At 43.5% G+C, this 27443-nt stretch overlaps 2 protein-coding genes across 4 annotated transcripts in view; both read left to right on the forward strand.

The window, feature by feature from the left end:
- LOC111961799 (5'-AMP-activated protein kinase catalytic subunit alpha-1) overlaps positions 1-20535 on the forward strand; it is a 25978-nt gene extending 5443 nt beyond the window's left edge. Inside the window, exons 2-9 of the mRNA XM_023984335.2 lie at positions 4187-4328; positions 12816-12909; positions 13423-13567; positions 13802-13889; positions 14371-14595; positions 14974-15493; positions 17684-17810; positions 18050-20535. Coding sequence (XP_023840103.1) covers positions 4187-4328; positions 12816-12909; positions 13423-13567; positions 13802-13889; positions 14371-14595; positions 14974-15493; positions 17684-17810; positions 18050-18378 — 1670 coding nt within the window. The 3' untranslated portion in view covers positions 18379-20535. The remainder of the gene's footprint in view (positions 1-4186; positions 4329-12815; positions 12910-13422; positions 13568-13801; positions 13890-14370; positions 14596-14973; positions 15494-17683; positions 17811-18049) is intronic.
- A 2200-nt stretch (positions 20536-22735) lies between these two features.
- The window catches only part of LOC111961801 (tetratricopeptide repeat protein 33), a 54188-nt gene continuing 49480 nt past the window's right edge, over positions 22736-27443 (forward strand). The window contains exons 1-2 of one of the 3 annotated variants that reach the window (XM_023984337.2): positions 22736-22804; positions 23284-23502. In XM_023984337.2, coding sequence (XP_023840105.1) covers positions 23285-23502 — 218 coding nt within the window. In that variant the 5' untranslated portion in view covers positions 22736-22804; position 23284. The other 2 variants (XM_070442802.1, XM_023984339.2) reach the window with 2 other exon arrangements.

The following is a 27443-nucleotide window of genomic DNA, read 5'->3' on the forward strand; positions in this document are numbered from 1 at the left end:
TTCGTAAGAGTAGGGGTGTTAACCCCGGTGTCCTGGCTAAATTCCCAATCTGCCCTCAACCATCACGGTCACCTAATAATCCCCAGTTTACAATGGCTCATTCATCCCCCTCTCTCCCCTGTAACTATTCCCCAGGTCGTTGCTGCAAATGAGAACGTGTTCTCAGTCAACTTACCTGGTAAAATAACGTAAAAAAATATATAAATATTCTAGGTGACTACCTGCTGGTTAATGCATCACCAGCATAACAGTTTAATCAATAACAGCTATTTGTACACGCTCACTCATTCTCATTCCCCTCTGTACAGTCCTGTCTAATACATTTTCACTTGTTCTTCTGACCAGTTTTAGGTAGGCCTATATTTGCTTACATTTGGCATTTGAACTATTGTGTAGGCTACACAGTAACTTACATCCGTAAACTGATATAAACACAGGCCTATAAACCATGCGGATAAGACGTTTCCTTCTGCTGTTAACCACAGTGTTGCATTGCATGTGTCATTGTATAGCAGTTTGGGGCTGATAAGAAAACCAGACATAAAAACAATCTCTATTACAGTATTTCCTAACTCTCCTTCTCCTCCTCTCTCTTCCCATGCCCTCTCTCTCTCTCCCATGCCCCTCTCTCTCTCTCCCATTGCCCCTCTCTCTCTCTCCCATGCCCCTCTCTCTCTCTCCCATGCCTCTCATCTCTCTCTCCCATGCCCCCTCTCTCTCTCCTCCGCCATTCATGCCCCTCTCTCTCTCTCCCATGCCTCTCTCTCTCTCCCATGCCCTCTCTCTCATCTCCCATGCCCCTCTCTCTCTCCATGCCCCTCTCTCTCCTCTCCCATGCCCCTCTCTCTCTCTCTCCCATGCCCCTCTCTCTCCTCCTCCATGCCCCTCTCCTCTCTCCCTGCCCCTCTCTCTTCTCTCCCATGCCCCTCTCTCTCTCTCTCTCCCATGCCTCCTCGTCTCTCGTTCGTCTCTCTCTCTGCCTCGTCTCTCCTCTCTCTCTCTCCATGCCTCTCTCTCTTCTCTCTCTCTCTCTCTCTCCACTCCTCTCTCTCTCTCTTTCCGATGCCTCTCCTCTCTCTTCTCTTCTCTCTCTCTCTCTCTCTCTCCTCTCTCTCTCTCTCTCTCTCTCTTCTCTCCTCTCTTCTCTCTCTCTCTCCTCTCTCTCTCACTCTCTCCTCTTTTCTCTCCCATGCCCCTCTCTCGTCTCCTCGCTCCCTCTTCTTCTCTCGTCTCTCTCTCTCTCTCTCTCTCTCTCTCGCCTCTCTCGTCTCCCATGCACCCTCTTGTCTCTCTCCCATGCCCCCTCGCATGCTCTCTGTCTCTCTCCATGCCCTCTACTCTCTCTCTCCCATTGCCCCGCCCTCTCTCTTCTCTCTCCCGATTGCCCCGCGCCTTCTCTCTCTCTCTCTTCCCATTGCCACCCCGCTTCTCTCTCTCTCTCGTCTCCCTCTTGCCCGCCACCGCGCTCTCTCTCTCTCCCAATTTGTCTCTCTGCTCTCTCCATCTCTTCCCATGCCCCCCGCTCTCTCTCTCTCTCTCATGCCCCCCCTCGCTCTCTCTCTCTCTCTCATGCCCCCCTCGCTTCTCTCTCTCATGCCTCGCTCTCCTCTCTCTTCCTGCCCCCCTCGCCTCTCTCTCTCCTCATGCCCCCTCCGCTCTCCTCTCTCATGCCCCCTCCTCTCCTCTCTCTCCCTCTCAGTCTCCCACGCCTCCGTCTCTCTCTCTCATCCCACTGCGCCTCGCCCTCTCTCTCTTCTCTCCCATGCTCCCTCTCTCTCTCTCATCCCACCTGCTCTCTCCGCTATCACGCCTCTCCTCCTCTTTCTCTACATGCTGCCCTCTCTTGCCCTCTCTCATCCCACGCGCCTATTTACCCTCTTTTTTCTCTTTATTACGCTTCCTCTCTCTATTCAGCCCCTCTCTTTTCTCTATCCGCCGCCCTTCTCGCTTCTCCCTGCCCCGCCTCGTCCTCTATCCCTTCCCCATGCCCGCCCCTCTCTCTCTGCGCCCTCTCCTTATTCCCATGCCCCCTCGGCTCTCTCTCGTCATGTTTGCCGCCCTCGCTCTTCTCTCTCTCTATTTTTCCCCATCGCCTCGCTCTCTCTCTCCAACATCGTACCCACGCCTCTCTCTTCTTCCATTGCCCCTCCGCTCTTCTCTCTATCCCAGCACCCTCGCTCTCTCCTATCTATCCCTGCCCACTCGCTCTCCTTCTTGCCCTTTCCTGCTCTTCTCTTCTATCCGCACGCCCCTCCCTCTTCTATACCATGCCACCCGGGCTCGCTTCCTCATCTCTATTCCCACGTCACCTCTCTCTTATCCCACGCGCCTCCCCTCTCTATCCATGCCTTCCTCGCTGCCATCCTTCTCGCATCACTGCCCCCTCCCTCTTCTATCACTCACCGCTCGCTCCTACTACTCCGGCCCTGCTCCTCTCGCCACGCTTCCCTCTCCTCATCTCCGACTCGCTCCGCGCCCCTCGCGTCTCATCGCTTCCGCCCATGCCCTCCTCAGGCCGCCCCCTCCTCTCCTCTCTATCCGCCCACCCTCTCCCTTTCTCCCTATCCTGCCTCGCTCTCACCTCTGCCCCTAGCTCTCATCTCTATCCCAGCGTCCCCCTCTCGCTCATCCTGACCTCCTCTCGTCTCTATCCATGGCCCTCGCTCTCTCTCTCTCGCCTCATTCCCCATCTTCGCCCCTCTGCTTCTCTCTCTCTCGTGATCCCCCACAGTCCCTCCCCTTCCCTCTCTCCTCCCATTCCACCCCCCTCATCCACTCTCCCCTCCTCTGCTCTCTCTCGCTCTTCTCCTCTCTCCCTTCTCCCATGCTTTTTCGGCTCTCTCCTCCTGGTCCCCCCCTCTCGCTCTCTCTCCAATGCCCCCCTTTCCCTTCTCCTCCCCCCCCCCCCCGTTCTTTTCTCTTTTCTCTCGCTTCCCTCCTCCTACTTCCCCTTCTTCTCTCTCTTATATCCCATTGCTCCGCTCTCTCCCATGCCCCTCGCTCTCGTCTATTATCTCATGCCCACCTTCTCTCTCTTCTTTTCTCTCTCTATCCCACGCCCTCTCTTCTCTCTCTAGCCCCCTTCGCCTCTCTCGCTCTTGCCCCCTCGCTTCTCTCTCGCTCTCTCGCTCCTGCTCTCTCGCTCCTGCTCTCTCGCTTCCTGCTCTTCTCGCTGCCTGCCCCCTCGCTCTCCGTCCTGCCCCTCGCTCTCTCGCTCCTGCCCCCTCTCTCTCTCGTTCCTGCCCCCCCTTCGCTCTGCTCGCTTGGCTAATGTCCCGCTCGCTCCTTCGGCTGTACTTGCCCCTCGCTCTGTCATCTATATCCCTCTTCTCGTTTATTTTCTTCTATTATTGAGCCCCTCGCCTCCTGCCATTCCCCATGACACCTTCTTCTTCGTTCTTCTCTATCCCCAGAACTTTCTCTCTCTCCTCGCTCCCCGCCCTCTCTTTCGCCAAGCCCTCTCTCTCCCGCGCCGCCTCTCGTCGTCAGCCCTCGCTCTCTCGCGGTCGCCTCGATCTTCTCGCGCACTCGTCTTCTCGCGCAACCTCTCCGCTTTCACCTCGCTTCTCTCTCCGCCCCTTCCTCGCTCTCTCTCCCGCTCTCGCGCTCTCGTCTCTCTCCGCCCCCTCGCTCTCTCTCTCTTCTCCCGCCCCCTGCGCTCTGCCTCTCTCCTCCCCCCCTCGCTCCTCTCTCCCGCCCCTCGCTATCTCTCTCTCCTCCGCGTACACACCTCCGCGCTCCTCTCTCATCTCCACGCCCCCTCGCTTCTCTCTCTTACCGTTCTTCTCATCCCGCCTCCTTCGCTTCTCCTCTCTACCCGCAGCCCCTCGCGCTTTCATCTCTGTACCCTCCTCTCTCTCTTCCCGCTCCCGCGCTCTCTCATCTCTCCCGCCCCCTCGCCATTCTCTCCCTCCCGCGCCCCTCGCGCTCTCTCTCTCTCCTGGCCCCCTCCGCGTCTCTCTCTCCCCTCCGCTCTCATCTCGCCCCTCGCTCTCGTCTCTCCCCCCGCTCTCTACTCTCCCGCCCCCTCCTCTCCTCCTGCTCTCTCTCCTCGCCCCATCGCTCTCTCTCTCGCCGCACATCTCTCTCTCTATCCCATGCCCCCTCGCTCTCTCTCTCTCCCTCGCCCTCGCTCTCTCTCCTGCCCTCGCGCTCTCTCTCTCTCCTTCCCCCTCGCGCTCTCTAGTGGGGCAGCACGAGCTGACCAAACACCAGGTGGCTGTGAAGATCCTGAACAGACAGAAGATCCGCAGTCTGGATGTGGTGGGGAAGATCCGTAGAGAGATCCAGAACCTCAAGCTCTTCAGGCATCCACACATCATTAAGCTGTAAGTCTAGAATGCATAGGGTTGAAAGGCCCAAAACCACTCCCTTTTCCCTGGATAACTAACTGTGCAAAACCGGTAAATTATAATAAATTATTTATATTAACAGCATGGCGTGAAATGGAACTATATTAAATTATATTTGTGAAATGGAACTATATTAAATTATATTTGTGAAATGGAACTATATTAATTTATATTTGTGAAATGGAACTATATTAAATTATATTAGTGAAATGGAACTGTTTAAAGTTATATGCTACTCTTTGGCCTCTGCATGATGAATCAACGCTCAGGGTGGCGCCTGACAGGTAGGCCAACATTTACTCCAACATCCTATAATAAAGTAATATAAAGACAGAATGTGCATCTAATTTACCCATCTATATGTTTCGGGGTCGCCATTTTTTTATTGCTTGAGCTCGCTCTCTCTCCATCAACTCCATTCAAATTGCATACAAAATAGATAATCCTTTTCTAGATTGATTATATAGATGTCCTAGCCTACCTCTTTCAGGTCATAAATTCAATGCAGCATTATCCTTATAATTAGCTAATAATGATGGGTTATGCATAATACGCTTCTAACTTGTAGCCGGTCTCTAGCTCTTGGAGGGCCCTGCAGGAAAAGATAGACTAGAATAGCTTGCTGGACATTTTTTTTTTTGAATTTGTTATACCTATAAAGTTGCGTCCCAATTCGAATAGTCTTTCTTGATTAATGTTAAATCCAGCAGCCAATAGAACTCATGGGTAGTTTTGAAAGAAGAGTGAACGCATGATGGCAGAAGGCTATGGCAGTTATTTATTCAGACCAATAACCATTCAATGTTTTGAAGAGAAGTGAAAGCCTTCTGCATCTAATTCTAGTCCTATATTATTCAAGGATGTCATTAGAATGATGAGGACAACTAAACTTATTTAACTGTTGAAAGCGAGGAAGTAATGAAGCAACAGTAGAGCGGTAAGTAGGAAAATAACATTAAGGGAAATATTATGGAAGGTATAAAGCAATGATGGACTGTCGTTTCTCTTTGCTTATTTCAGCTGTTCTTGCCATAATATGTACTTGGTCTTTTACCAATAGGGCTATCTTGTGTATACAAACCCTACCTTTTCATAACTGATTGGCTCAAACGCATTAACCTTTCTGGCGCATGCGTTCCGCTAGCGACCCACCTCGACAACATCCGGTGAAATTGCAGAGCGTGAAATTCAAAAACAGATACTCAATATAAAGATTAATAAAACATACAAGTGTTATACATTGGTTTAAAGATTAACTTCTTGTTAATCCAACCACAGTGTCAGATTTCAAAAAGGCTTTACGGAAAAAGCATACCATGCGATTATCTGAGAACAGCGCCCAGCAGACAAATCATTAGAGATTACTATTATATGCATATCCTAGCTTCTGGGCCTGAGTAGCAGGCAGTTTACTTTGGGCACGCTTTTCATCCGGAGGTGAAAATAGTACTCCCTACCCTAGTGAATTTAACTTCTTGTTAACCTGTCTAGGAACGAGGTTCCGCTAGCAGAACCCCTCGCCAACAGCCAATGAAATTGCAGGGCGCCAAATTCAATCAACAGAAATCTCATCATTCAAATTTCTCAAACATACAAGTATTAGACACCATTTTAAAGATAAATTCTCGTTAATCCAACCACAGTGTCCGATTTCAAAAAGGCTTTTCGGCGAAAGCAGGACATATCATTATGTAGTCAGCAACTAGTCACAGAAAGGATAGCAGGGATTTTTCCAACCAAAGAGAGGAGTCACAAAAAGCAGAAATAGAGATAAAATGAATCACTAACCTTGATATTCTTCATCAGATGACATTCCCGGGACAACATGTTACACAATACATGTATTTTTGTTCGATCAAGTTCATATTTATATCCAAAAACCTCAGTTTACATTTGGCTTTGCCTCCAAAACATCCTGTGAATTTGCACAGAGCCACATCAATTTACAGAAAATACTCATAATAAACATTTGATAAAAAGATACAAGTGTTATTCACAGAATTAAAGATATACTTCTCCTTAATGCAACCGCTGTGTCAGATTTCAAAAAACTTTACGGAAAAAGCAAACCATGCAATAATCTGAGTAGGCGCTCCAAGACCAACACAACTCAAAAAGATATCCGCCATGTTGGAGTCAACAGAAGTCAGAAATAGCATTATATATCTTCATCAGAATGCACTCCCAGGAATCCCAGTTCCACATAAAATGTTTGATTTGTTCGATAAAGTCCATTTATGTCCGAATACTCCTTTTTGTTAGCGCGTTTAACCTGTCTAGCCCCGGGGTTCCGCTAGCGGAACTCCTCCACATTCCACTGAAAAGGCAAAGCGCGAAATTAAAAACATATTTTTGAGAAATATTTAACTTTCACACATTAACAAGTCCAATACAGCAAATGAAAGATAAACATCTTGTGAATCAGTCAACATGTCCGATTTTTAAAATGTTTTACAGCGAAACACCACGTATATTTATGTTAGCTCACCACCAAATACAAAAAAGCACAGACATTTCTTTCACAGCACAGGTAGCTTGCAGAAACCAACAAACTAACCAAGAACCAACCAAACTAACCAAGAAACAACTTCATCAGATGACAGTCCTATAACATGTTACACAATAAATCTATGTTTTGTTCGAAAATGTGCATATTTGAGCTATAAATCAGTTTTACATTGCAGCTACCATCACAGCTACCGTCACAAATAGCACCGAAGCAGCCAGAGTAATTATAGAGACCAACGTGGAATACCTAAATACTCATCATAAACATTTCTGAAAAATGCATGGTGTACAGCAAATGAAAGACAAGCATCTTGTGAATCCAGCCAATATTTCAGATTTTTTAAGTGTTTTACAACAAAAACACAATATAGCATTATATTAGCTTACCACAATAGCCAGAAACACAAGCCATTTGCCAGCAGCAAAAGTTAGCGATCGTAACAAACCAGCAAAAGATATATAATTTTTGACTAACCTTGATAAGCTTCATCAGATGACAGTCCTATAACATCAGGTTATACATACACTTATGTTTTGTTCGAAAATGTGGATATTTAGAGCTGGAATCAGTGGTTATACATTGTGCTAACGTAGCATCTTTTTCCCAGAATGTGCAGATATTTTTCTAAAACTCACCTATTCTGACCAAATAAACTATTCATAAACATGACAAAAAAGACATGTTGTATAGGAAATGATAGATACACTAGTTCTTAATGCAATCGCCGTGTTAGAATTCTAAAAATAACTTCATTACGACATCCAGCTTACGTTATAGCGAGAGCGTGCCCAAAATCTGGGCGCTAACTAATAGTACACATGTTCGACAGATATATGAAATAGCATCATAAAATGGGTCCTACTTTGATGATCTTCCATCAGAATGTTGTACAAGGGGTCCTTTGTCGGGAACAATCGTTGTTTGGTTTTTAGAATGGCCTTTTTCCCTCGCGAATTAGCAAGCAAAACTAGCCAAGTGGCGCTAAGCTGTCCATCTTCACCAAACGCAAAGAACGCAACACGTCTAAACTCCCGAAAAAATTTCAATAATCTAATAAAACTATATTGAAAAAACATACTTTACGATGATATCTTCACATTTATCAAATAAAATCAAAGCCGGAGATATAAGACGTCTATAACAATTGCTTTTCAGAAGCCAATACTGGTGACCTTTATGCGCTTCCTGAACAAACTAATTCTGGGGTCATGTCATTCCAAGCTGTCTCTTTTGACCATAGAAAGAGATTGAGACCCAATTTCACCTCTCACAGCCTATTGACATCTAGTGGAAGGCATATGAAGTTGCATGTATAGTCACAAATCTCAAGCAAAATGATAGGGAGGCCCTGGAACAGAGCCTCGATTTGAGATTTTTCACTTTCTGACAGGAAGTTTGCTGCAAAATGAGTTCTGTTTTACTCACAGATATAATTCAAACGGTTTTAGAAACTAGAGAGTGTTTTTTATCCAATAGTAATAATAATATGCATATTGTACGAGCAAGAATGGAGTACGAGGCCGTTTAAATTGGGCACGATTTTCCCCCAAAGTGTAAATAGCGGCCTCTATCCTCAACAGGTTAAACCAGTATTCCAAATTCATGACGCGCGATCACTAGGAGCAGACAAAGTCAAAAAGTTCCGTTACAGTCCGTAGAAACATGTCAAACGAAGTATAGAATCAATCTTTAGGATGTTTTTAACATAAATCTTCAATAATGTTCCAACCGGAGAATTCCTTTGTCTTCAGAAATGCAATGGAACTCACGTGAACGCGCATGGTCAGGTCCTGGCTCTCTGGGAGAGACCTTACTCAATCGCCTCTCATTCGCCCCCACTTCACAGTAGAAGCATCAAACAAGGTTCTAAAGACTGACATGTAGTGGAAGCCGTAGGAAGTGCAATATGACCCCATAGACACTGTGTATTCGATAGGCCAAGAGTTGAAAAACTACAAACCTCAAATTTGGATTTTTCTCAGGTTTTCGCCTGCCATATGAGTTCTGTTATACTCACAGACATCATTCAAACAGTTTTAGAAACTTCAGAGTGTTTTCTATCCAAATCTACTAATAATATGCATATATTAGCAACTGGGACTGAGTAGCAGGCAGTTTACTCTGGGCACGCTTTTCATCCAAACGTGAAAATGCTGCCCCCTAGCCCAAACAGGTTAATCCAGCCGCTGTGTCAGATTTCAAAAAGGCTTTACGGCGAAAGCACACCATGTGATAATCTGAGGACAGCATCCCCGCATACAAAAGCATTAACTTTTTTCAACCAGGCAGGTGCGCCACGAAAGTCAGAAATAGCGATATAATAAATGACTTACCTTTGAAGATCTTCTTCTGTTGGCACTCCAAAAGGTCCCAGTTACATCACAAATGGTCCTTTTGTTCGATAATGTCCTTTTTATATCCGTAACTCAGTTTAGCTGGCGTGCGTCATTCAATAATCCACCGGTTTCCCTCCTTCAAAATGCATACAAAATGAATCCCAAACGTTACCAATAAACTTCTCCAAACAAGTCAAACAACGTTTATAATCAAACCTCAGGTACCCTAATACGTAAATAAATTATAAAATTTAAGGCGGAGAATCGTTATTGTCTTTACCGGAGATAAACAGAAAAGAACTCGCTCTCATCCACGCGCATGAAAACACTACAGCCAAAATGGGAGCCACTTAGAAAAACTACAAATTCTAGCAAATTTTTCCAAAAACATGCCTGAAACCTTTTCTAAAGACTGTTGACATCTAGTGGAAGCCCTAGGAACTGCAATCTGGGAGGATTTCGCCTCATAATAAACATGACAGCCATTAGAAACAGTGATAGGCTGAAATTATATATTTTTTTGATGGTTTGCCATATCAGTTCTGTTACTCACAGACATTATTTTAACAGTTTTAGAAACTTTAGTGTTTTCTATCCAAATTTACCATGCATATCCTAGCTTCTGGGCCTGAGTAACAGGCAGTTTACTTTGGGCACGCTTTTCATCCGGATGTCAAAATACTGCCCCCTAGCCCAAAGAGGTTTTAAGAAGGAAAGAAATGCCACAAATTCCTTTAAACAAGGCACACCTGTTAATTGAAATGCATTCCAGGTAGAGAGCGAACGATTTATGATTTTTCAACGCCAATACCAATTATTGGTGGTCTAAAAAAAGCTGATACCAATTAATCAGCCTAAATAAAATAAAATAAAATATTTTTTTAATATTTGTAATGACAATTCAGACAATACTGAATGAACAATGAACCCTTTTATTTTAACTTAATATAATACATAAAATCTATTTAGTCTCAAATAATGAAACATGTTCAATTTGGTTTAAATATTGCAAAAACAGTGTTGGAGAAGAAAGTAAAAGTGCAATATGTGCAATGTAAAAAAAGCTAACGTTTAAGTTCCTTGCTTTGAACATGAGAACATATGAAAGCTGGTGGTTCAATATTCCCAGTTAAGAAGTTTTAGGTTGTAGTTATTATAGGAATTATGAAGCGTCGACTATTTCTCTCTATACCATTTGTATTTCAGTATTTAGTATTGCCAGCCTAATCTCGGGAGTTGATAGGCTTGAAGTCATAAACAGTGCTGTGGTTCAAGCATTGCTAAGAGCTGCTCGCAAACACTCGTAAAGTGCTGTTTGAATGAATGCTTACGAGCCTGCTGCTGCCTACCACCACTCAGTCAAACTGCTCTATCAAATATCAAATCATAGACTTAAATATAATAAACACACAAATACGAGCCTTTGGTCATTAATATGGTCAAATCCTGAAACTATAATTTCGAAAACAAAACGTTTATTCTTTCAGTGAAATACACAGTTCGCAACGAGCCAGGCGGCCCAAACTGTTGTATCTACCCTGACTCTGCTTACACAATTTCCCTTGTTAATATTGCCTGCTAACATGCATTTATTTGAAGTAAATATGCAGGTATAAAAAATATATACTTCTGTGTGATGATTTTAAGAAAGGCATTTGATGTTTATGGTTAGGTACATTTGTGCAACGAATGTGCTTTTTTTGCGAATGCGCTTTTGCTAAATCATCACCCGTTTGGCAAAGTTGAAGTAGGCTGTGATTCGATGATAAATTAACAGGCACCGCATTGATTATATGCATCGCAGGACAAGCTAGTTAACCTAGTAATAGCATCAACCATGTGTAGTTAACTAGCGATTATGAAGACTTTTATAAGATGAGTTAATGCTAGCTAGCAACTTACCTTGGCTCCTTGCAGCCACAAGGTCCTTTTGACACTGGACTCGCGTAATAGGTGGTCAGCCTGCCACGCATTTTCCTCATGGATTGCAATGTAATCGTCCAAAAAGGCCGATTACCGATTGTTATGAAAACTTGAAATTGGCCACACACTTTCCCTCTTTCTCACTTTTGTTGGCACATTGTAGAACAGCTGTCCACAGGCAGAAAGTGTACAATGTAATAATGTGCAGTGTAGCCCAAAGATATTACTTTTGTTGGGTTGAACTTGACAGTAACACGTGTGAGGGGGATTATATAATTTTTTACTTGATGATCGTTATTTTTGCACACATCTAGCCTTGTGCTCTTGATCAATGTCTGCTATAGTGGCCACTATAATAGAGCAAAAATGGAATGCCTGTTTGTTTCATTCTATTTCTACTTTAAGATGTTTTTTTCCCAAGTGCAATATTTAGATGTGTGTGGTCACAAGCATTCTATTATAAAGGCTGTCATGTCTAACTGCAATATTAGTGTATTTTGTTAATCAAGACTTGAGTGTCATTTGCAGTAAAGTCTATGCAACAAATAACATTGGATTGCTTTCTTTACATTTTTTGCTGTGATTTAGGTTCACATTAACCACTTATTTTACACACAGAGACTGATTCATATAGATCATATTCTTTGTTTAATTAGTTAAAACCTGCATTTCCCTCTAGCAGGGATTTTTTGCATGTTTCAATGGGCCCTCACCAGTTTGCATCCCTGAACATTACATTCTCTGGCAACGGCTCTGGTGGAATTCCTGTAGTCAGCATGCCAATTGCACGTTCCTTCAACTTGAGACATGTGGCATTGTGTTGTGTGACTTAAGTAGTGGGTTTTATAGAGTAAGTCACACTTTCTCTTTATCTCTGTATCTATGCTACTCTCCCTACCTCTTCAAAAAGCATCTTGATTAAATGCAGTGTTTCCATGATTTATCTCATTGGTTATGAATGGTCTGCTTTCCCCTATGTTTCTGGCTGTTTTTTTTTATAACTAATCCTATTACTATTCACTAAATGAAAAATCCCCTTACCTGAGTAGTCTTCATGACCTGGCAGTGAGCTCATTGTGTAGGCCTAGTTGGGGCATTTCTGGGGGCCTGCTCCCTTGTGACTAGACCATCATTTTTCCACTTTAAAAGAAAGGTCACCCCCTGGAGTCAAGTTTTATACAACACTTGTGTTGATAACCTTGTTACCAATATGTGGCACATGAATGAAGAAATGTAGCGGTTTGCTCTAGTGAAGTAGATCTATGTTTAGCATGTTGAAGTGTTCTGTGGCCAGTCTTCCTCACACCGTCTAGTCATTGAACCCAATGGCCCACAAAAGAGTTCTAAGAGCTCTAGGTTAAGAATCAATTAATGGCTTTTGAGAGGATTAATCTGTCCTTAAACACCTACCTCTTATTCTCAGATGTTATATTGCAATTTTATTCCATTTTATTGCTGTGGTAAATCTGAAATATAGCTGTGTTAAAAAAAAAAAAAAAAAAAAAAAAAGGTTTGTCAAAGTTAGGCGATCCTTAATTGTTTTTGTCTGGTGTTTGAGTAGGGCCCAGACTCATTTTTTTTCTTTTTTTTTCTTTTTCTGATCAGATGGGACACATGGTCAGGGAAATCTCTTGGTCCAATCATGACTAGCCTATTTTGTGTGTGTGTGACTCTGTTTTTCCTGTGGGGCTGTAGGTACCAGGTGATCAGCACCCCAACAGACATCTTCATGGTGATGGAGTATGTGTCCGGAGGAGAGCTCTTCGACTACATCTGCAAAAATGGAAAGGTAAGACCCCCCCCCCTCCCCCCCCAAGGATAACACACTCTGTTTGCAGGCTTTGTGACAATTATGGACCTGTTTTTAGTTCAACAACAAAACAGACATTAGGCGTTATTCTACATTAAGCCTCATTAAGCCGATCTGTTACAATTAACTCTGTTGTTTTGGATTGTTGTTTTGGATTGTGGGTAGTCTTTTGCTCACCTGAATCTTAATGGCTTAGGTAATTAGCTATCTATTGTCAGGCTAGTATAATGGTTGTGTCAATAGTCATGTTATAACCTGCCTCTTGTATGGACTACCCCTTCCTTCTGTACACAAACATATATCACAAAACTCTATCTCTACACTGCATTCTTTCTAAGCGTTTTTTGAGGACTACTAAGTCATTCAAGCAAAGTCACTGACCAAATCTCCAGAGTGGTTACTTACTATACTGAAATAGACACTGAATGGACATATCTCACCTCTCGTGTGTTTTTCTGTGTGTCTGCGTTTCGTGTGTGTGTGTGTCTCCAGTTGGATGAGAAGGAGAGCCGTCGTCTGTTCCAGCAGATCATCTCCGCAGTAGACTACTGCCACAGACACATGGTGGTGCACAGAGACCTGAAGCCTGAGAACGTCCTGCTGGACGCACAGATGAACGCCAAGATCGCTGACTTTGGTAAGTCACTGTCACCCTCAACCCTAACCCCACACGAACTCAGCAGCAGCTTTCTACACCTATACCTGATTTACACTTCCAAATCGAGCCACATCTAACTGTACTGGGTTGGCTTGGTTACACATCTGCCATAGTTACTGGAAAGGGTCGGAAATGACACCCCATTTCCTATATAGTGCTCTACCTTTGGACACAAACACATAATTATGTGATGTTGTCTGGTGTTTTCTGTAGGTTTGTCAAACATGATGTCGGATGGAGAGTTTCTGAGGACAAGTTGCGGTTCTCCGAACTACGCTGCCCCTGAAGTCATCTCTGGAAGGTAGTCTTGTCCTCTCCTTTTCACACTAAAACTATGGCAGACGTGATGGGGAATGTGCTAATGTATACAAAAGCCGCTGTTACATTTCAATAAGTAACACTGTTCATGTTAAAAGGACTGATCAATTTCACGGTTTTGCTTTGGTGAAAGACCCTCCCGTTCTTGATAAAAGTCTCAAGCTGACTTCAGTCGCCAGCTGGACAGTGTTTCCTCCAAAACATTGGTGCGGCTGGCTTCCAGGTTACGCGAGCAGTGTGTCAAGAAGCAGTGCGGCTTGGCAGGGTCGTGTTTCAGAGGACGCGTGGCTCTCGACCTTCACCTCTCCCGAGTTCGTGTGGGGGGGGGGGGGGGGGGGGTGTTGGTACATAGATCCACTGCGGCACCTCATGAGTTCAGTTTTTTTGTGGCCCCCCCACCCCCATCAAAGTTGCCCGTACCTGATCTAAAGGGATTCATCAATGTTTGACCTGTTTCCTTCCAGGTTATATGCAGGTCCTGAGGTGGACATCTGGAGCAGTGGGGTGATCCTGTATGCCCTGCTGTGTGGGACGCTGCCCTTCGATGACGACCATGTGCCAACGCTCTTCAAGAAGATCTGTGACGGGATCTTCTTCACGCCTCAGTACCTGAACCCCTCTGTCGCCGCCCTGCTCAAACACATGCTGCAGGTGGATCCCATGAAGAGAGCCACCATCAAAGAAATCCGGTAAGAAGGGGCAAGTGATCAACTTCGCCTAAATGCATTCCATTCAAATACAAAGTGTATTTAAACACCTGAATACACTGCAGTAGAATAATGGAAGATAAAATACATTAAAAACAAAAATTAAACTTGCTCCACATTAAACTGTAACTGAGGTTTCATGCTGTACTACCTATCATGGGTGGAAAACTCCTGTCCTGGGGAAGCTCCTGCCTTCTCTGTGCAGGCTTTAGTTCCAGCACTAACAAAGTGAACCCACCCCTCCTGGTCAACACATTATCTAGCTGCCCTGTTAAGAAGAAGAAAAAAAAATCCTATGGGATAAAAGACTAGCTTGACCCTGACTTTAACCATGCTCTGTCTTCCCTCCCCTCACCACAGAGAGGATGAATGGTTCAAAGAGGAGCTCCCCAAGTACTTGTTCCCAGAGGACCCGTCCTACAGCAACAACATGATTGATGACGAGGCCCTGAAAGAGGTGTGTGAGAAGTTTGAGTGCACTGAGGAAGAAATCCTGACTTGCTTGTACAGCCGCAACCACCATGACCCCCTGGCTGTGGCCTACCACCTCATCATCGACAACCGCCGCATCATGTCCGAGGCTAAAGACTTCTATCTGGCCTCCAGTCCCCCAGACTCCTTCTTGGACGATCAGCACCTGACCGCCTCTGCCGCGGCTGCCGCATCCCTTAAGCCCCACCCCGAGCGCATGCAGCCATTCCTGGCAATGGAGACCTCTCCCAGGCCGAGGCACACGCTGGATGAGCTGAACCCACAGAAATCGAAGCACCAGGGGGTGAGGCGGGCTAAGTGGCACCTGGGGATCAGGAGCCAGAGCAGGCCAAATGATATTATGTCTGAGGTGTGCCGGGCCATGAAGCAACTGGACTATGAGTGGAAGGTGAGTGGAAGGGGCGGGAGAATCATAGAGAGTGGGGATGAGGATTGTGGGAAGGAAGAGTAGAAAGGAGTGGGTAAAGATGTCAGGTAGAAATACACAGAAAACCATCAAGGGTTCCCCTTATCAAGGGGTAGTGGGGAAATCAAGGGGTAGTGGGGAAATAAAGTATATTGAACAAAAATTTACGAAATCTGTTATGTTGGTTTCATGAGCTGAAATAAAAGATCACAGAAATGGTCCATACGCACAAAAAAAGTATTTCTCTAATTATGTGCACAAATTTGTTTACATCCCTGTTAGTAAGCATTTCAGCTGACAGGTGTGGCATATCAAGAAGCTGATTAAACAACATTATCATTAAACTGGTGCACCATGTGCTGGGGACAATAAAAGGCCACTCTAAAATGTGCAGATTTGTCACACAACACAATGTAACAGATGTCTCAAGTTGAGGGAGCGTGCAATGGCATGCTGACTGCAGGAATGTCCACCAAAGCTGTTACAAGATAATTTAATGTTCATTTCTCTACCGTAAGCTGCATCCAACATTGTTTTAGAGAATTTGGCAGTACGTCCAACTGGCCTCCCAACCGTAGACGTGTAACCACACCAGCCCAGGACCTCCACATCCGGCTTCTTCACCTGCAGGATCGTCTGAGACCAGTCACCCGGACAGCTGATGAAACTGTGGGTTTGCACAACTGAAGAATTTCTGCACAAAGTCAGAAACTGTCTCGGAAGCTCATCTGCGTGCATTCGTCCTCACCAGGGTCTTCACCTGACTGCAGTTCGACGTCGTAACTGACTTCAGTCGGCAAATGCTCACCTTTTGATGGCCACTGGCACGCTGGACAAGTGTGCCAATCCCGGTTTTAGCTGTACCAGGCAGATAGCAGACAGCGTTTATGGAGTCGTGTGGGAGAGCGGTTTGCTGATGTCAATGTTGTGAACAGGGTGCCCCATGGTGGCGTTGGGGGTCATGGTTTGGGCAGGCATAAGCTAAAGACGAACAAAATTGCATTTCATCAATGGCAATTTTAATGCACAGCACTACCGTGACGAGATCCTGAGCCCATTGTTATGCCATTTATCCACCGCCATCACCTCATGTTTCAGCATGATAATGCAAGAACCCATGTCACAAGGATCTGTAAACAATTCCTAGAAGCTGAAAATGTCCCAGTTCTTCCATGGCCTGCATACTCACCAGACATGTCACCCATTGAGCATTGGGATGCGCCGTTCGTGTACAATGGCGTGTTCCAGTTCCCGCCATTATCCAGCAACTTCCTAACAGCCATTGAAGAGGAATGGGACAGCATTCCATAGGCCACAATCAATAGCCTGATCAACTGTATGCGAAGGAGATGTTGCGCTGCTTGAGGCAAATGGGGGTCACACCAGATACCAGTTTTTCCTAGCCACCGTGCTTCTACACCTGCATTGCTTGCTGTTTGGGGTTTTAGGCTGGGTTTCTGTACAGCACTTTGAGATATCAGCTGATGTACGAAGGGCTATATAAATACATTTGATTTGATACTGACTGACTGGTTTTCTGATCCACACCCCTACCTTTTTTGTAATGGTATCTGTGACCAACAGATGCATATCTGTATTCCCAGTCATGTGAAATCATAGATTGGGACCTAATGAACTGATTTCAATTGACTTTACTTTTATGTTTTTTTTGTTAAAGTACTTGCCGTTATTAGTATTTTTCTGCTTGGTGTGCATTACTGGCTTTGTCAGGTTTAGTTCTACCTGACCTGGAATGGAATTCGGCTATTTCCTCCTTGGGTTCTATTTTAGTATGGCACAACTTTTAGACTATATCAGCTGACTGACTCAACTTAAAAATGTATCTTGAGGAAAAATGAGAGCTATTTATGAAGGAAATTCTCGGTTTCCTGTTTATCCTTCTCTTGCCCTGATAGATAGAAAGCAGCTATTTATGGTTTTATGTGTTTGGGTACACAGTAATAAAACATACTGAGCTTCATATACAGTCCCACAAAGTTAACCACTGTTCTGTCTAGACTCTAAATAACCACAGATCACCACTGAAGCAGCTACAGGAGACATATTTAATAATGTAATGTTCTATTGCTGTATGTTATATCTATGACATATTATACCCAGCTTCTGACATCCAGTTGAATGCATCACTAATCTCCATATCCTCTTCCCCAGGTGGTGAATCCGTACTACCTGCGTGTAAAGAGGAAGAACCCAGTGACGGGCATGCAGACCAAGATGAGCCTTCAGCTCTACCAGGTGGACAGCAGGACCTACCTCCTGGACTTCCGTAGCATAGACAGTACGTCAATCTGGACTTAATGAGAACATGTCTAGAACTTGGAAGTGGTTTTTTACACTGCTGACTATGCCATCACAGAAAATTGCCTATAAAATATGATGCTTTTCCATGCTGAGTGGAATGCAAATTGACTCGTCAGACTTCAAAATCGTTCATATTTTTTTGGGTGTTTGGGTGTAACCACCTGTGTGTTTTAACATTCTCTTCTCTTTTCCCTCTTTCTTTCTCTCTGTCTGTAGATGACATGTTGGAGGCTAAATCTGGGACTGCCACTCCTCACCGGTCTGGGTCAGTGGGAAACTACCGCACGGCCCTTAAGAACGACACTGCTGAAGAGGGGGGGTCCCAAACCGAGGGGGCTAAGGAGGACGCTACCCCGACCCCTGCCACCTCCATCCCTCCCACCCCCACCAAGGCCTCGGAGAGCTCCCTGGCCTCCTCGCTCACCTCCTCTGTTGACTCAACAGGAGGCGACCTCGCTCCGACGACAGTCTACCCGCGGCCCGGCAGCCACACCATTGAGTTTTTTGAGATGTGCGCCAATCTCATCAAGCTACTTGCACGATAGCTCACAATCAAGTCAAAACATTAGCCTTTTTTTCTCTCCGAGTGTCCTTATAAGCAATAAGCATACAACCGATTCATGGCTCAATTCATCCCCACCTCGGGCGTTTGAGCTGGCTAGGGTTGTTCCATGGCACTGATGATGCAGGTTTGGTTTGCACCTACCCTGACTCACGGGGGGGTGGGGGGGGGATTGGTCAGAGCAGAGGTGCGGGCGTGGTTTAGAGAACGTTGAATGACAATGACCAAGCCACTTTATTATATTCATGATGACAGAAAACTATTTTAGAGATGGTTTTACATTTTCACGATCATTATAGTTGGCAGACGATGATTTCTTCCTCCTTTTAGATCACATTCCACCCTTACATATATAGGCTAAGTCTGAGTGATACACTGAATTTGCTTTACTGTACTCAGTGGGCTTTGCTGTCCTTTTTTTCAGTAGAGAAAACAAAACCCCAAGTTTTTGTGTGCAGAAAGGAGAGCTATAGGGGGGTAGGGTGGCTGAGGGGAAGGATGCAGGAGGCTCTTTTGCTAAGTAGTTTTCTTATTTCTCTCCTGCTCTGTCTTTCTCTACAGTAGATGTCTGAGAACCTGTGCAGAAAGATAGGAAGCTGAACTGCAGGCCTTTCAGGGTTAGCTGCACTGACCATAACACGGGTTGTCATGCCAACGATGCCCGTTGACTCACTGAGGAAGTGCAATGACCCTGTATATTTCTTACTCGATCGCGTCAGGTGGAAGAAAGGAGTTAGCACTTAATCCAAATTTTTGTTTAGATGTTTTTTGTTAATTGAATTAAGACGTCCATGTTTTTTCGCATTATTGTAAAATAATAAATGTTTGGATTTGTTTGTCCTCTACATTTTATATATAAATAAAAAATGCATTTGGAGATATTTATCAGTGCTTTAAGTGGGAATTGTAGATTACATTGAGAAATGATTATGGAGTGAAATCTTTCTTGAATTTTTGCATTACGACTATTGCTGGATGACATTTTATTCCTTTTACTGCTTTCTTAAAATCAATTTCACAGTTTTGAATCAGTTATTCTATACACAGTTTTTCCTCACTATCTCCAAGAGTTCTTTGCTGTTAGTCAAAATGAGACGTACACTATCCTATACTTAATTCAAAGTACTTTTATTATTTGACCAATTTATCTTTGAGTTTGAGGGCTATATACATTCATACATCTGAATGTCTCTTGACTGAGTGACATGCCTTTTAGCAGGATTTGACCAACATTCAGTTTGTACACATTCCTATTCATCAAGTTACACATTGAGAAATTGGGACCATTGAGTGGGGATTTGCAGCAAGTACATGTGCATGGACAATGTAAATTGATAAAGGAAACAATCAGAACAACAATCATTTCACTTTTCTTGGCCCACATTCCCCACAATAGATAACTTTCGATGTAAGTTTACATATTTGCCCAAACCTTACATTTATTTAATGTGCTCCTGGAGAAAGTGTTTTTTTAAATGTGTATCTTGAGTGTCAAGACTGAGATTGAATGAGAGTTAAAGTCACTTCGGTTGCATCATTGTGTTGGCTGCCTTATCATTATCAGTACTGTTGATCAGTTTTATATCAGTGAATATAAAAACATCTACTTCTATCCTCTTATGTGGGGCTGGTTTTGGTCTGAATAAATGACGCGAATGGATTGTGACTGCAGGGTCTAATTTGTAGACCAAATTATCATTAAAACATTTGTAGGACTAAAAACAAACCTTTTTTTAGTTTTCAAGGACAGTTGCAAGTTCTATTCCAAATAGTGCATAAGGTGAATTGTGGGGTTGTTGGAAATAAGTTAGTGTGAGACCATGTTCTTCTAACGGCTTACTGAGGAAGTGCAATGACCCTGTGTCTTTCTTTCTCAACCATGTTCTAACGGCTTATGATGTAAGTTGCACATTTGGTGAGTAGTTTTTCTCCTTTTTGAGTGGGAGTGTTAAGAGCTGACTATTTGCAGGAGAAATATCTTTCATTGTACTTGTATTAACTGCTTTAGTTAAGAAATCTTGTTTTAATTTTATTTGGTGTGTAAAGGGACCCTACTACTATAATGACCATGTATCAATGGACAGTGTGTTTAAATCATTTGTACACACAACTGCCTAATAAACAGCAAAATTGCACAGGTTTTCATGTCTACCCTTGTTTCTGTTGGCATTGGAAAATTTGTAAAATAAAAAATTAACAATACTATGATGCATGGCTGCAAATATAAAACTGTCCCAGATTTAAAGAGTAGCAAAAGACCTGAAAGCATGTAGCTATGTAACAAAAAATATATATGATTTATTGGTCACATACACATTTAGCTGATGTTATTGCGGGTGTAGCGAAATGTGTTTCTAGCTCCAACAGTGCAGTAGTATCTAACAATTCACAATACACACATCTAAAAGTAAAAGAATGGAATTAAGAACTATATAAATATTAGGACGAGCAATGTCGGAGTGGCACTGACTAAAAGTAGAATAGAATACAGAATATACATATGAGATGAGTAAAGCAGAATACAGTATATACAGTTGAAGTCGGAAGTTTACATACACTTAGGTTGGAGTCAATAAAACTCGTTTTTCAACCACTCCACAAATGTCTTGTTAACAAACTATAGTTTAGGCAAGTCGGTTAGGACATCTACTTTGTGCATGACACAAGTCATTTTCAACAATTGTTTACAGATTATTTCAGTTATAATTCACTGTATCACAATTCCAGCGGGTCAGAAGTTTACATACACTAAGTTGACTGTGCCTTTAAACAGCTTGGAAAATTCCAGAAAATGATGTCATGGCTTTAGAAGCTTCTGATAGGCTAATTGACATAATTTGAGTCAATTGGAGGTGTACCTGTGGATGTATTTCAAGGCCTACCTTCAAACTCAGTGCTTCTGCTTGACATCATGGGAAAATCAAAAGAAATCCACCTCAGAATGCTTTTTCCAAACGCCTGAAGGTACCACGTTCATCTGTACAAACAATAGTATGCAAGTATAAACACCATGGGACAACACAGCTGTCATACCGCTCAGGAGGGTGATGCGTTCTGTCTCCTAGAGATGAACGTACTTTGGTGCGAAAAGTGCAAATCAATCCCAGAAAAACTGCAAAAATCTTGTGAAGATGCTGGAAGAAACAGGTACAAATGTATCTATATCCACAGTAAAACGAGTCCCATAAGACATAACCTGAAAGGCCGCTCAGCAAGGAAGAAGCCACTGCTCCAAAACCTCCATTAAAAAAGCCAGACTACGGTTTGCAACTGCACATGGGGACAAAGATCGTACTTTTTGGAGAAATGTCCTCTGGTCTGATGAAACAAAAATAGAACTGTTTGGCCATAATGACCATCGTTATGTTTGGAGGAACAATGAGGACGCTTGCAAGATGAAGAACACTATCCCAACCGTGAAGCACGGGGGTGGCAGCATCATGTTGTGGGGGTGCTTTGCTGCAGGAGGGACTGGTACACTTCACAAAATAGATGGCATCATGAGGAAGGAGAATTATGTGGATATATTGAAGCAACATCTCAAGACATCAGTCAGGAAGTTAAAGCTTGGTCGCAAATGGGTCTTCCAAATGGACAGTGACCCCAAGCATACTTCCAAAGTTGTGGCAAAATGGCTTTAGGACAACAACTTCAAGGTATTGGAGTGGCCATCACAAAGCCCTGACCTCAATCCTATAGAATATTTGTGGGCAGAAAAACATGTGCGAGCAAGGAGGCCAACAAACCTGACTCAGTTACACCACCTCTGTCAGGAGGAATGGGCCAAAATTCACCCAACTTATTGTGGCAAGCTTGTGGAAGACTACCCAAAACGTTTGACCCAAGTTAAACAATTTAAAGGCAATGCTACCAAATACTAATTGAGTGTATGTAAACTTCTGACCAACTGGTAATGTGATGAAAGAAATAAAAGCTGAACTAAATCATTCTCTCTATTATTCTGACATTTCATCCTTAAAATAAAGTGGTGATCCTAACTGACCTAAGACAGGGAATTTTTACTAGGATTAAATGTCAGGAATTGTGAAAAACTGAGTTTAAATGTATTTGGCTAAGGTATATGTAAACGTCCAACTTCAACTGTACATATGAGATGAGTAAAGCAGTGCCTAGTGTTCCATTATTAAAAAGAGGCCAGTGATTCCATGTCTACAACTACAGATGTGTTTGAAAAGCAGAGCTATCTACTTATAACTGACAAAAGAGGAAGACTGCCAAACACAGATATTCTAGACCAGACTTTTCGAAATAGCTGTGCTGTTCATATCATACACCCTGCATATGACTTCAAAATATCGGTACTGTCCCTTTATATTTGTGTTTACAATCACAAGAGCTTCCGGGTTAATTCGAAAGTTGAAAACGTAGCAATAGCTCCAGCAGCATAGGTAACTGCGTTTTAACCAAATATATCCAGCCACACGTTAAATAAAATGCATTTGGTAAAGAATTAGTTACAGTTATCCAGGTTAACAAACGTTAGCGCTTGTACCTATTTGCTAGCCAGCGTATAGCTAGCTAACGTTAGCATGCTAGCTATGACACTCCTGACGTACAAACCGATATTTAACGTTATTTTCAGAATTGTTCAAATTATCTAGGTTAGGGTCAGGGTTAATGGTTTGGTTGAAGTTAAGGTAATGATCAGATTGAGATTTTGGCTAGTTGGTTTGCACGTAAGAGTATCCGTATAGCCCTTCCCTTTCAACGTACATGCTTGCTAGCTACCTAATTCAACGTCAAGAAACCTGACTGGCATCCCAAACTTCAGGTTACAAGTCTCAAGTGTATGTTAGCAGTAGTAGCGAGCTATTTGTATGCTGAGGTTTTACAAGCCTACAGCTAATTTACTATCATTTCTGTACAGGATGGCTTCGTTCGGCTGGAAGAGGAAAGTGGGCGAGCGGGTGTGCAAGGCAGCGGTGCAGCAGTTTGAAGCCGCGGCGGAGAAGCCAGAGGAGGATGGAGTGGACGAGGTGGACTGGCTACATGCAATCAAGCGGCGCCGTGAAGTCCTCCTGGAGGACTGCGCTGCGAAGGGCAACAGGCTGAAGGAGGAGGGGACGGTGCTGGCACAAGAGGGCAGGTGAGGGTGACGGCTTTGTCTATGGTCCTGATGGTCTTGTTTCATTTTTGGCAAAAGTACCAACTCAAGATAGGTATAATGGCACATTTTGTGGACGTGTCTTTTAATGTAACATGCTGACCAGACCGGACACGTCGCGTGCGTCCATGTTATTCAATTATTGCACCCACACTGCTCGCGCGAGCCAACGAGCGTCTGTGACGCCAAGGGCTAAAATAGAACTCATTCCTATTTCTGACGCATATCGCGCTGCAAGTCCTGCCTCTCCCATCTCCTCATTGGTTTATAGAAGCAGGTACCCACGTGCCATCTCCTCATTGGTTATACCCATGTGGGTGATCGAAAGACGAACTGTTTTGCCAGTAGTCGTGGTAATACTATGACAGTTTAGATGCGATCACCATATAATTTAAACAATGAAAAAGCCTGGAAGGAGGAGAGATGACTAGAAATGATTCGGTTGGCTGTTTTATGTGTGGATTAATTGTCGGAGTAGAGGTCCTTGTGCATTTCAGGTAAAATAACAACTCAATGTTTATATCCCAGGACAAATTAGCTAGCAAAAGCAAGCTAGCTAAATAGGACAAATTCACGTTAGCTAGCAAGTGCAAGCTAACTAGCTAAATTGCCATACAAGTTTAATGCTTTTTGACCTGTCCCCAAATTAATGTCATTGGTTCAGAGTTTGTTTTGATATTTTAACCTGCGTGTCATGATCGCGTTTGGTGGTGGGGGGCAAAATACATTTATGCACGATAGCGCATGATGGCGCACGCGCACAGCCGGTTTGGGTTCCGTGTGAGCCTTGGGCTGCATCTCATCCTAACTGCAACTAAACCTAGAGAGGGACATCATAGGACCCAGAGAGGGATGGACATAAACTCTGTGTGTGTGTTAGGGATATTAATCGGTTAGCTACTGAAAATACATTTGTGACCAACCTGCTCAAATCGGTCTTATGTAGCAAAATTTGAATTATTATTAATATTTTTTTTTACATTGGATAAAAGTAGAGACTTAGAGCTAGAAAATGGTATATCATACACTACAGCTGATGATTAATGGGAAAGTAATTCTGCTTTTCATTCACACCCTCTTAAGCCTGAGCCCCACCCATTTCTTTAAGGATTCACATGTGTGCCAAACAACCAAAGATTTCAAGACTAAAGAATATACATATACAGTTGTCGCAGTGACATCATGAACATTCTATTGTCGACCGACATCAAACTTTTTGTTGTTATGAAAAAGTAATAACAGAAAAACTACAGGCTGCAAAACATCAGCAGCCTGGTGGTCAAAAATAGTAACTGGTGTATTTTAACACCAAAAGACCCATCCGTTTTAAAAATGAATTTAGCATTTCATTTTTTTTTTAACTCGGCAAGTCAGTTAAGAAAATATTATTTTTTACAATGACGGCCAAACCCAGACAACGCTGGGCCAATTGTGCGCCGACTCCAAATTACGGCTGGATGTGATACAGCCTGGATTCGAACCAGGGACTGTAGTGACGCGTCTTGCACAGAGATGCAGTGCCTTAGACCGCTGCGTTGCTCTGGAGCATATGTCAATCTAGCAAACCAGGCAACTAAAAGCAACTTTCTAAGCAATGTTTTGGTTCGTTTCTAGCTTGTTAGTTAGCTAGCTATCTAAAGTTAAGTTAGCTGGCTAGTCAGTTCAAATAACTTAAGCTAATTTGTGTTTATTATTACAGGAAAATAAACTCACAACAAGATCGTTATTTACAAGTTAATGGCGAGCTAATTACAGAAAATAACTTTACGTTTCTGAGTGTGACGAAATAAAAGCAGGGCATTCTACCTGAAAATTTTAGAACTTGGACACTCTCGTTGGCCTAGTTTGAAGAGACAGTTGTTTTGTACAATGCCAGAATCTTTTCCTTAGCTCTCATACTCTGCTTTCACCAGGCATTCCACTGATTTCAAAACTCTGTCCTCCAGAAAGAGGAGAGAAACACTTTTGCAGTTCTTCGTGATACCTTTTAAAAAAAAGCTGCGTTAGAAAGAATTACCTACAAATACTGAGCAGCTCATGTTATAGACAGAAGCGTGCTACGTGGCATACCAATCCGAACTCATCTCTCATCTCATCTCTCCATCCATTATCTCAGCCAATCATGGCTAGCGGGAAGTTTCCTGTCTTTTTCTGTGGCTAAACCAACTATGCTCATAATTTGAACAATTTTATTTATATTTACAGATGGCATAGAAGTTTGTTATTAAGGCACATGAAAGTTCACATGTTCCAGAAGGCATTTCTGCATGTTTACATTCAAATGCTTCTCCTGTGAAGGAAACTAGACATGCGCCTAGTTTCCTGAAACAAGTCACATTTGACCGGTCATGCTTATCAGTATATAGGTTTATTTGCATATTGTAGTGGAATTAAAGTGGCACATGTATTTTTGCTGGTCATCATGTATCTTACACTTGTGGATCAGAAAACCAGTCGGTATCTGGTGTGACCACCATTTGCCTCATGCAGCGTGACACATCTCCGTTGATCAGGCTGTTGGTTGTGGCCTGTGGAATTGTGTCCCACTCTCAATGGGAAGTTGCTGGGTATGGGAAGGAACTGAAACACACTGTCATACATGTTGATCCAGAGCATCCCATACATGCTCAATGGATGACATGTCTGGTGAGTATGCAGGCCATGGAAGAACTGGGACATTTTCAGCATCCAGGAATTGTTTACAGATCCTTGCGACATGGGGCTGTGCATTGTCATACTGAAAAATGAGGTGATGGCGGCGGATGAATGGCTCGCCAATGGGCCTCAGCATCTCATCACGGTATCTCTGTGCGTTCATATTGCCATCGATAACATGCAATTGTGTTCGTTGTCTGTAGCTTATTCCTGCCCATACCATAACCCCACCAACACCATGGGGCACTCTGTTCACAATGTTGACATCAGCAAATCACTCGCCCACACGACACCATACACACTGTCTGCCATCTGTCCAGTACAGTTGAAACCTGGATTCATCCGTAAATAGCACACTTATCCAGCGTGCCAGTAGCCATCAAAGGTGCGCATTTGCCCACTGAAGTCGGTTACGTTGCCGAACTGCCGTCAGGCCAAGACCCTTGTGAGGACGACGAGCACACAGATGAACTTTCCGGAGACAGTTTCTGACCATTTGTGCAGAAATTCTTTGGTTGTACAAACCCACAGTTTCATCAGCTGTCAGACGATCCTGCAGGTAAAGAAGCCGCATGTGGAGGTCCTAGGCTGACGTGGTTACATGTGGTGTGCGATTGTGAGGCCGGTTGAACATACTGCCAAATTCTCTAAAACGACGTTGGAAGAGGCTTATGGTAGAGAAATTAACATTCAATTCTCTGGCAACAGCTCTGGTGAACATTCCTGCAGTCAGCATGCCATTTGCACGCTCCCTCAAAACTTGAGACATATGTGGCATTGTGTTGTGTGACAACTGCACATTTTAGAGTTGCCTTTTTTCCCCAGCACAAGGTGCACCTGTGTAATGATAATGCTGTTTAATCAGCTTTTTGATATGCCACACCTGTCAGGTGGATGGATTATCTTGGCAAAGGAGAAATGCTCACTAACAAGGATGTGAACAAATTTGTGCAGATTTTGAGAGAAATAAACTTTTTGTGCGTATGGAAAATGTCTGATCTTTTATTTCAGTTCATGAAACATGGGACTAACACTTTACCAGTTGCATTTATATTTTTGTTCAATATATTTATCACACACGCACAGCATACATAGGCTATTCTGCTCCTCAAACTAGGCTATCATCTGTCAAGGTGAGCAGCTCCTCAAAACATGTGATTTTTATAAGCCCAGTCATTGCTCAATAAATAACAATTCTAAATCCAATCATGTGTTAAAACTGTTCATTGCACCGATTTATAAAGAGATCATATTTTTATTTTTGTCAT

Source organism: Salvelinus sp. IW2-2015, linkage group LG4q.1:29 (assembly GCF_002910315.2).
Source record: "Salvelinus sp. IW2-2015 linkage group LG4q.1:29, ASM291031v2, whole genome shotgun sequence".
Lineage (NCBI taxonomy): Eukaryota > Metazoa > Chordata > Actinopteri > Salmoniformes > Salmonidae > Salvelinus > Salvelinus sp. IW2-2015.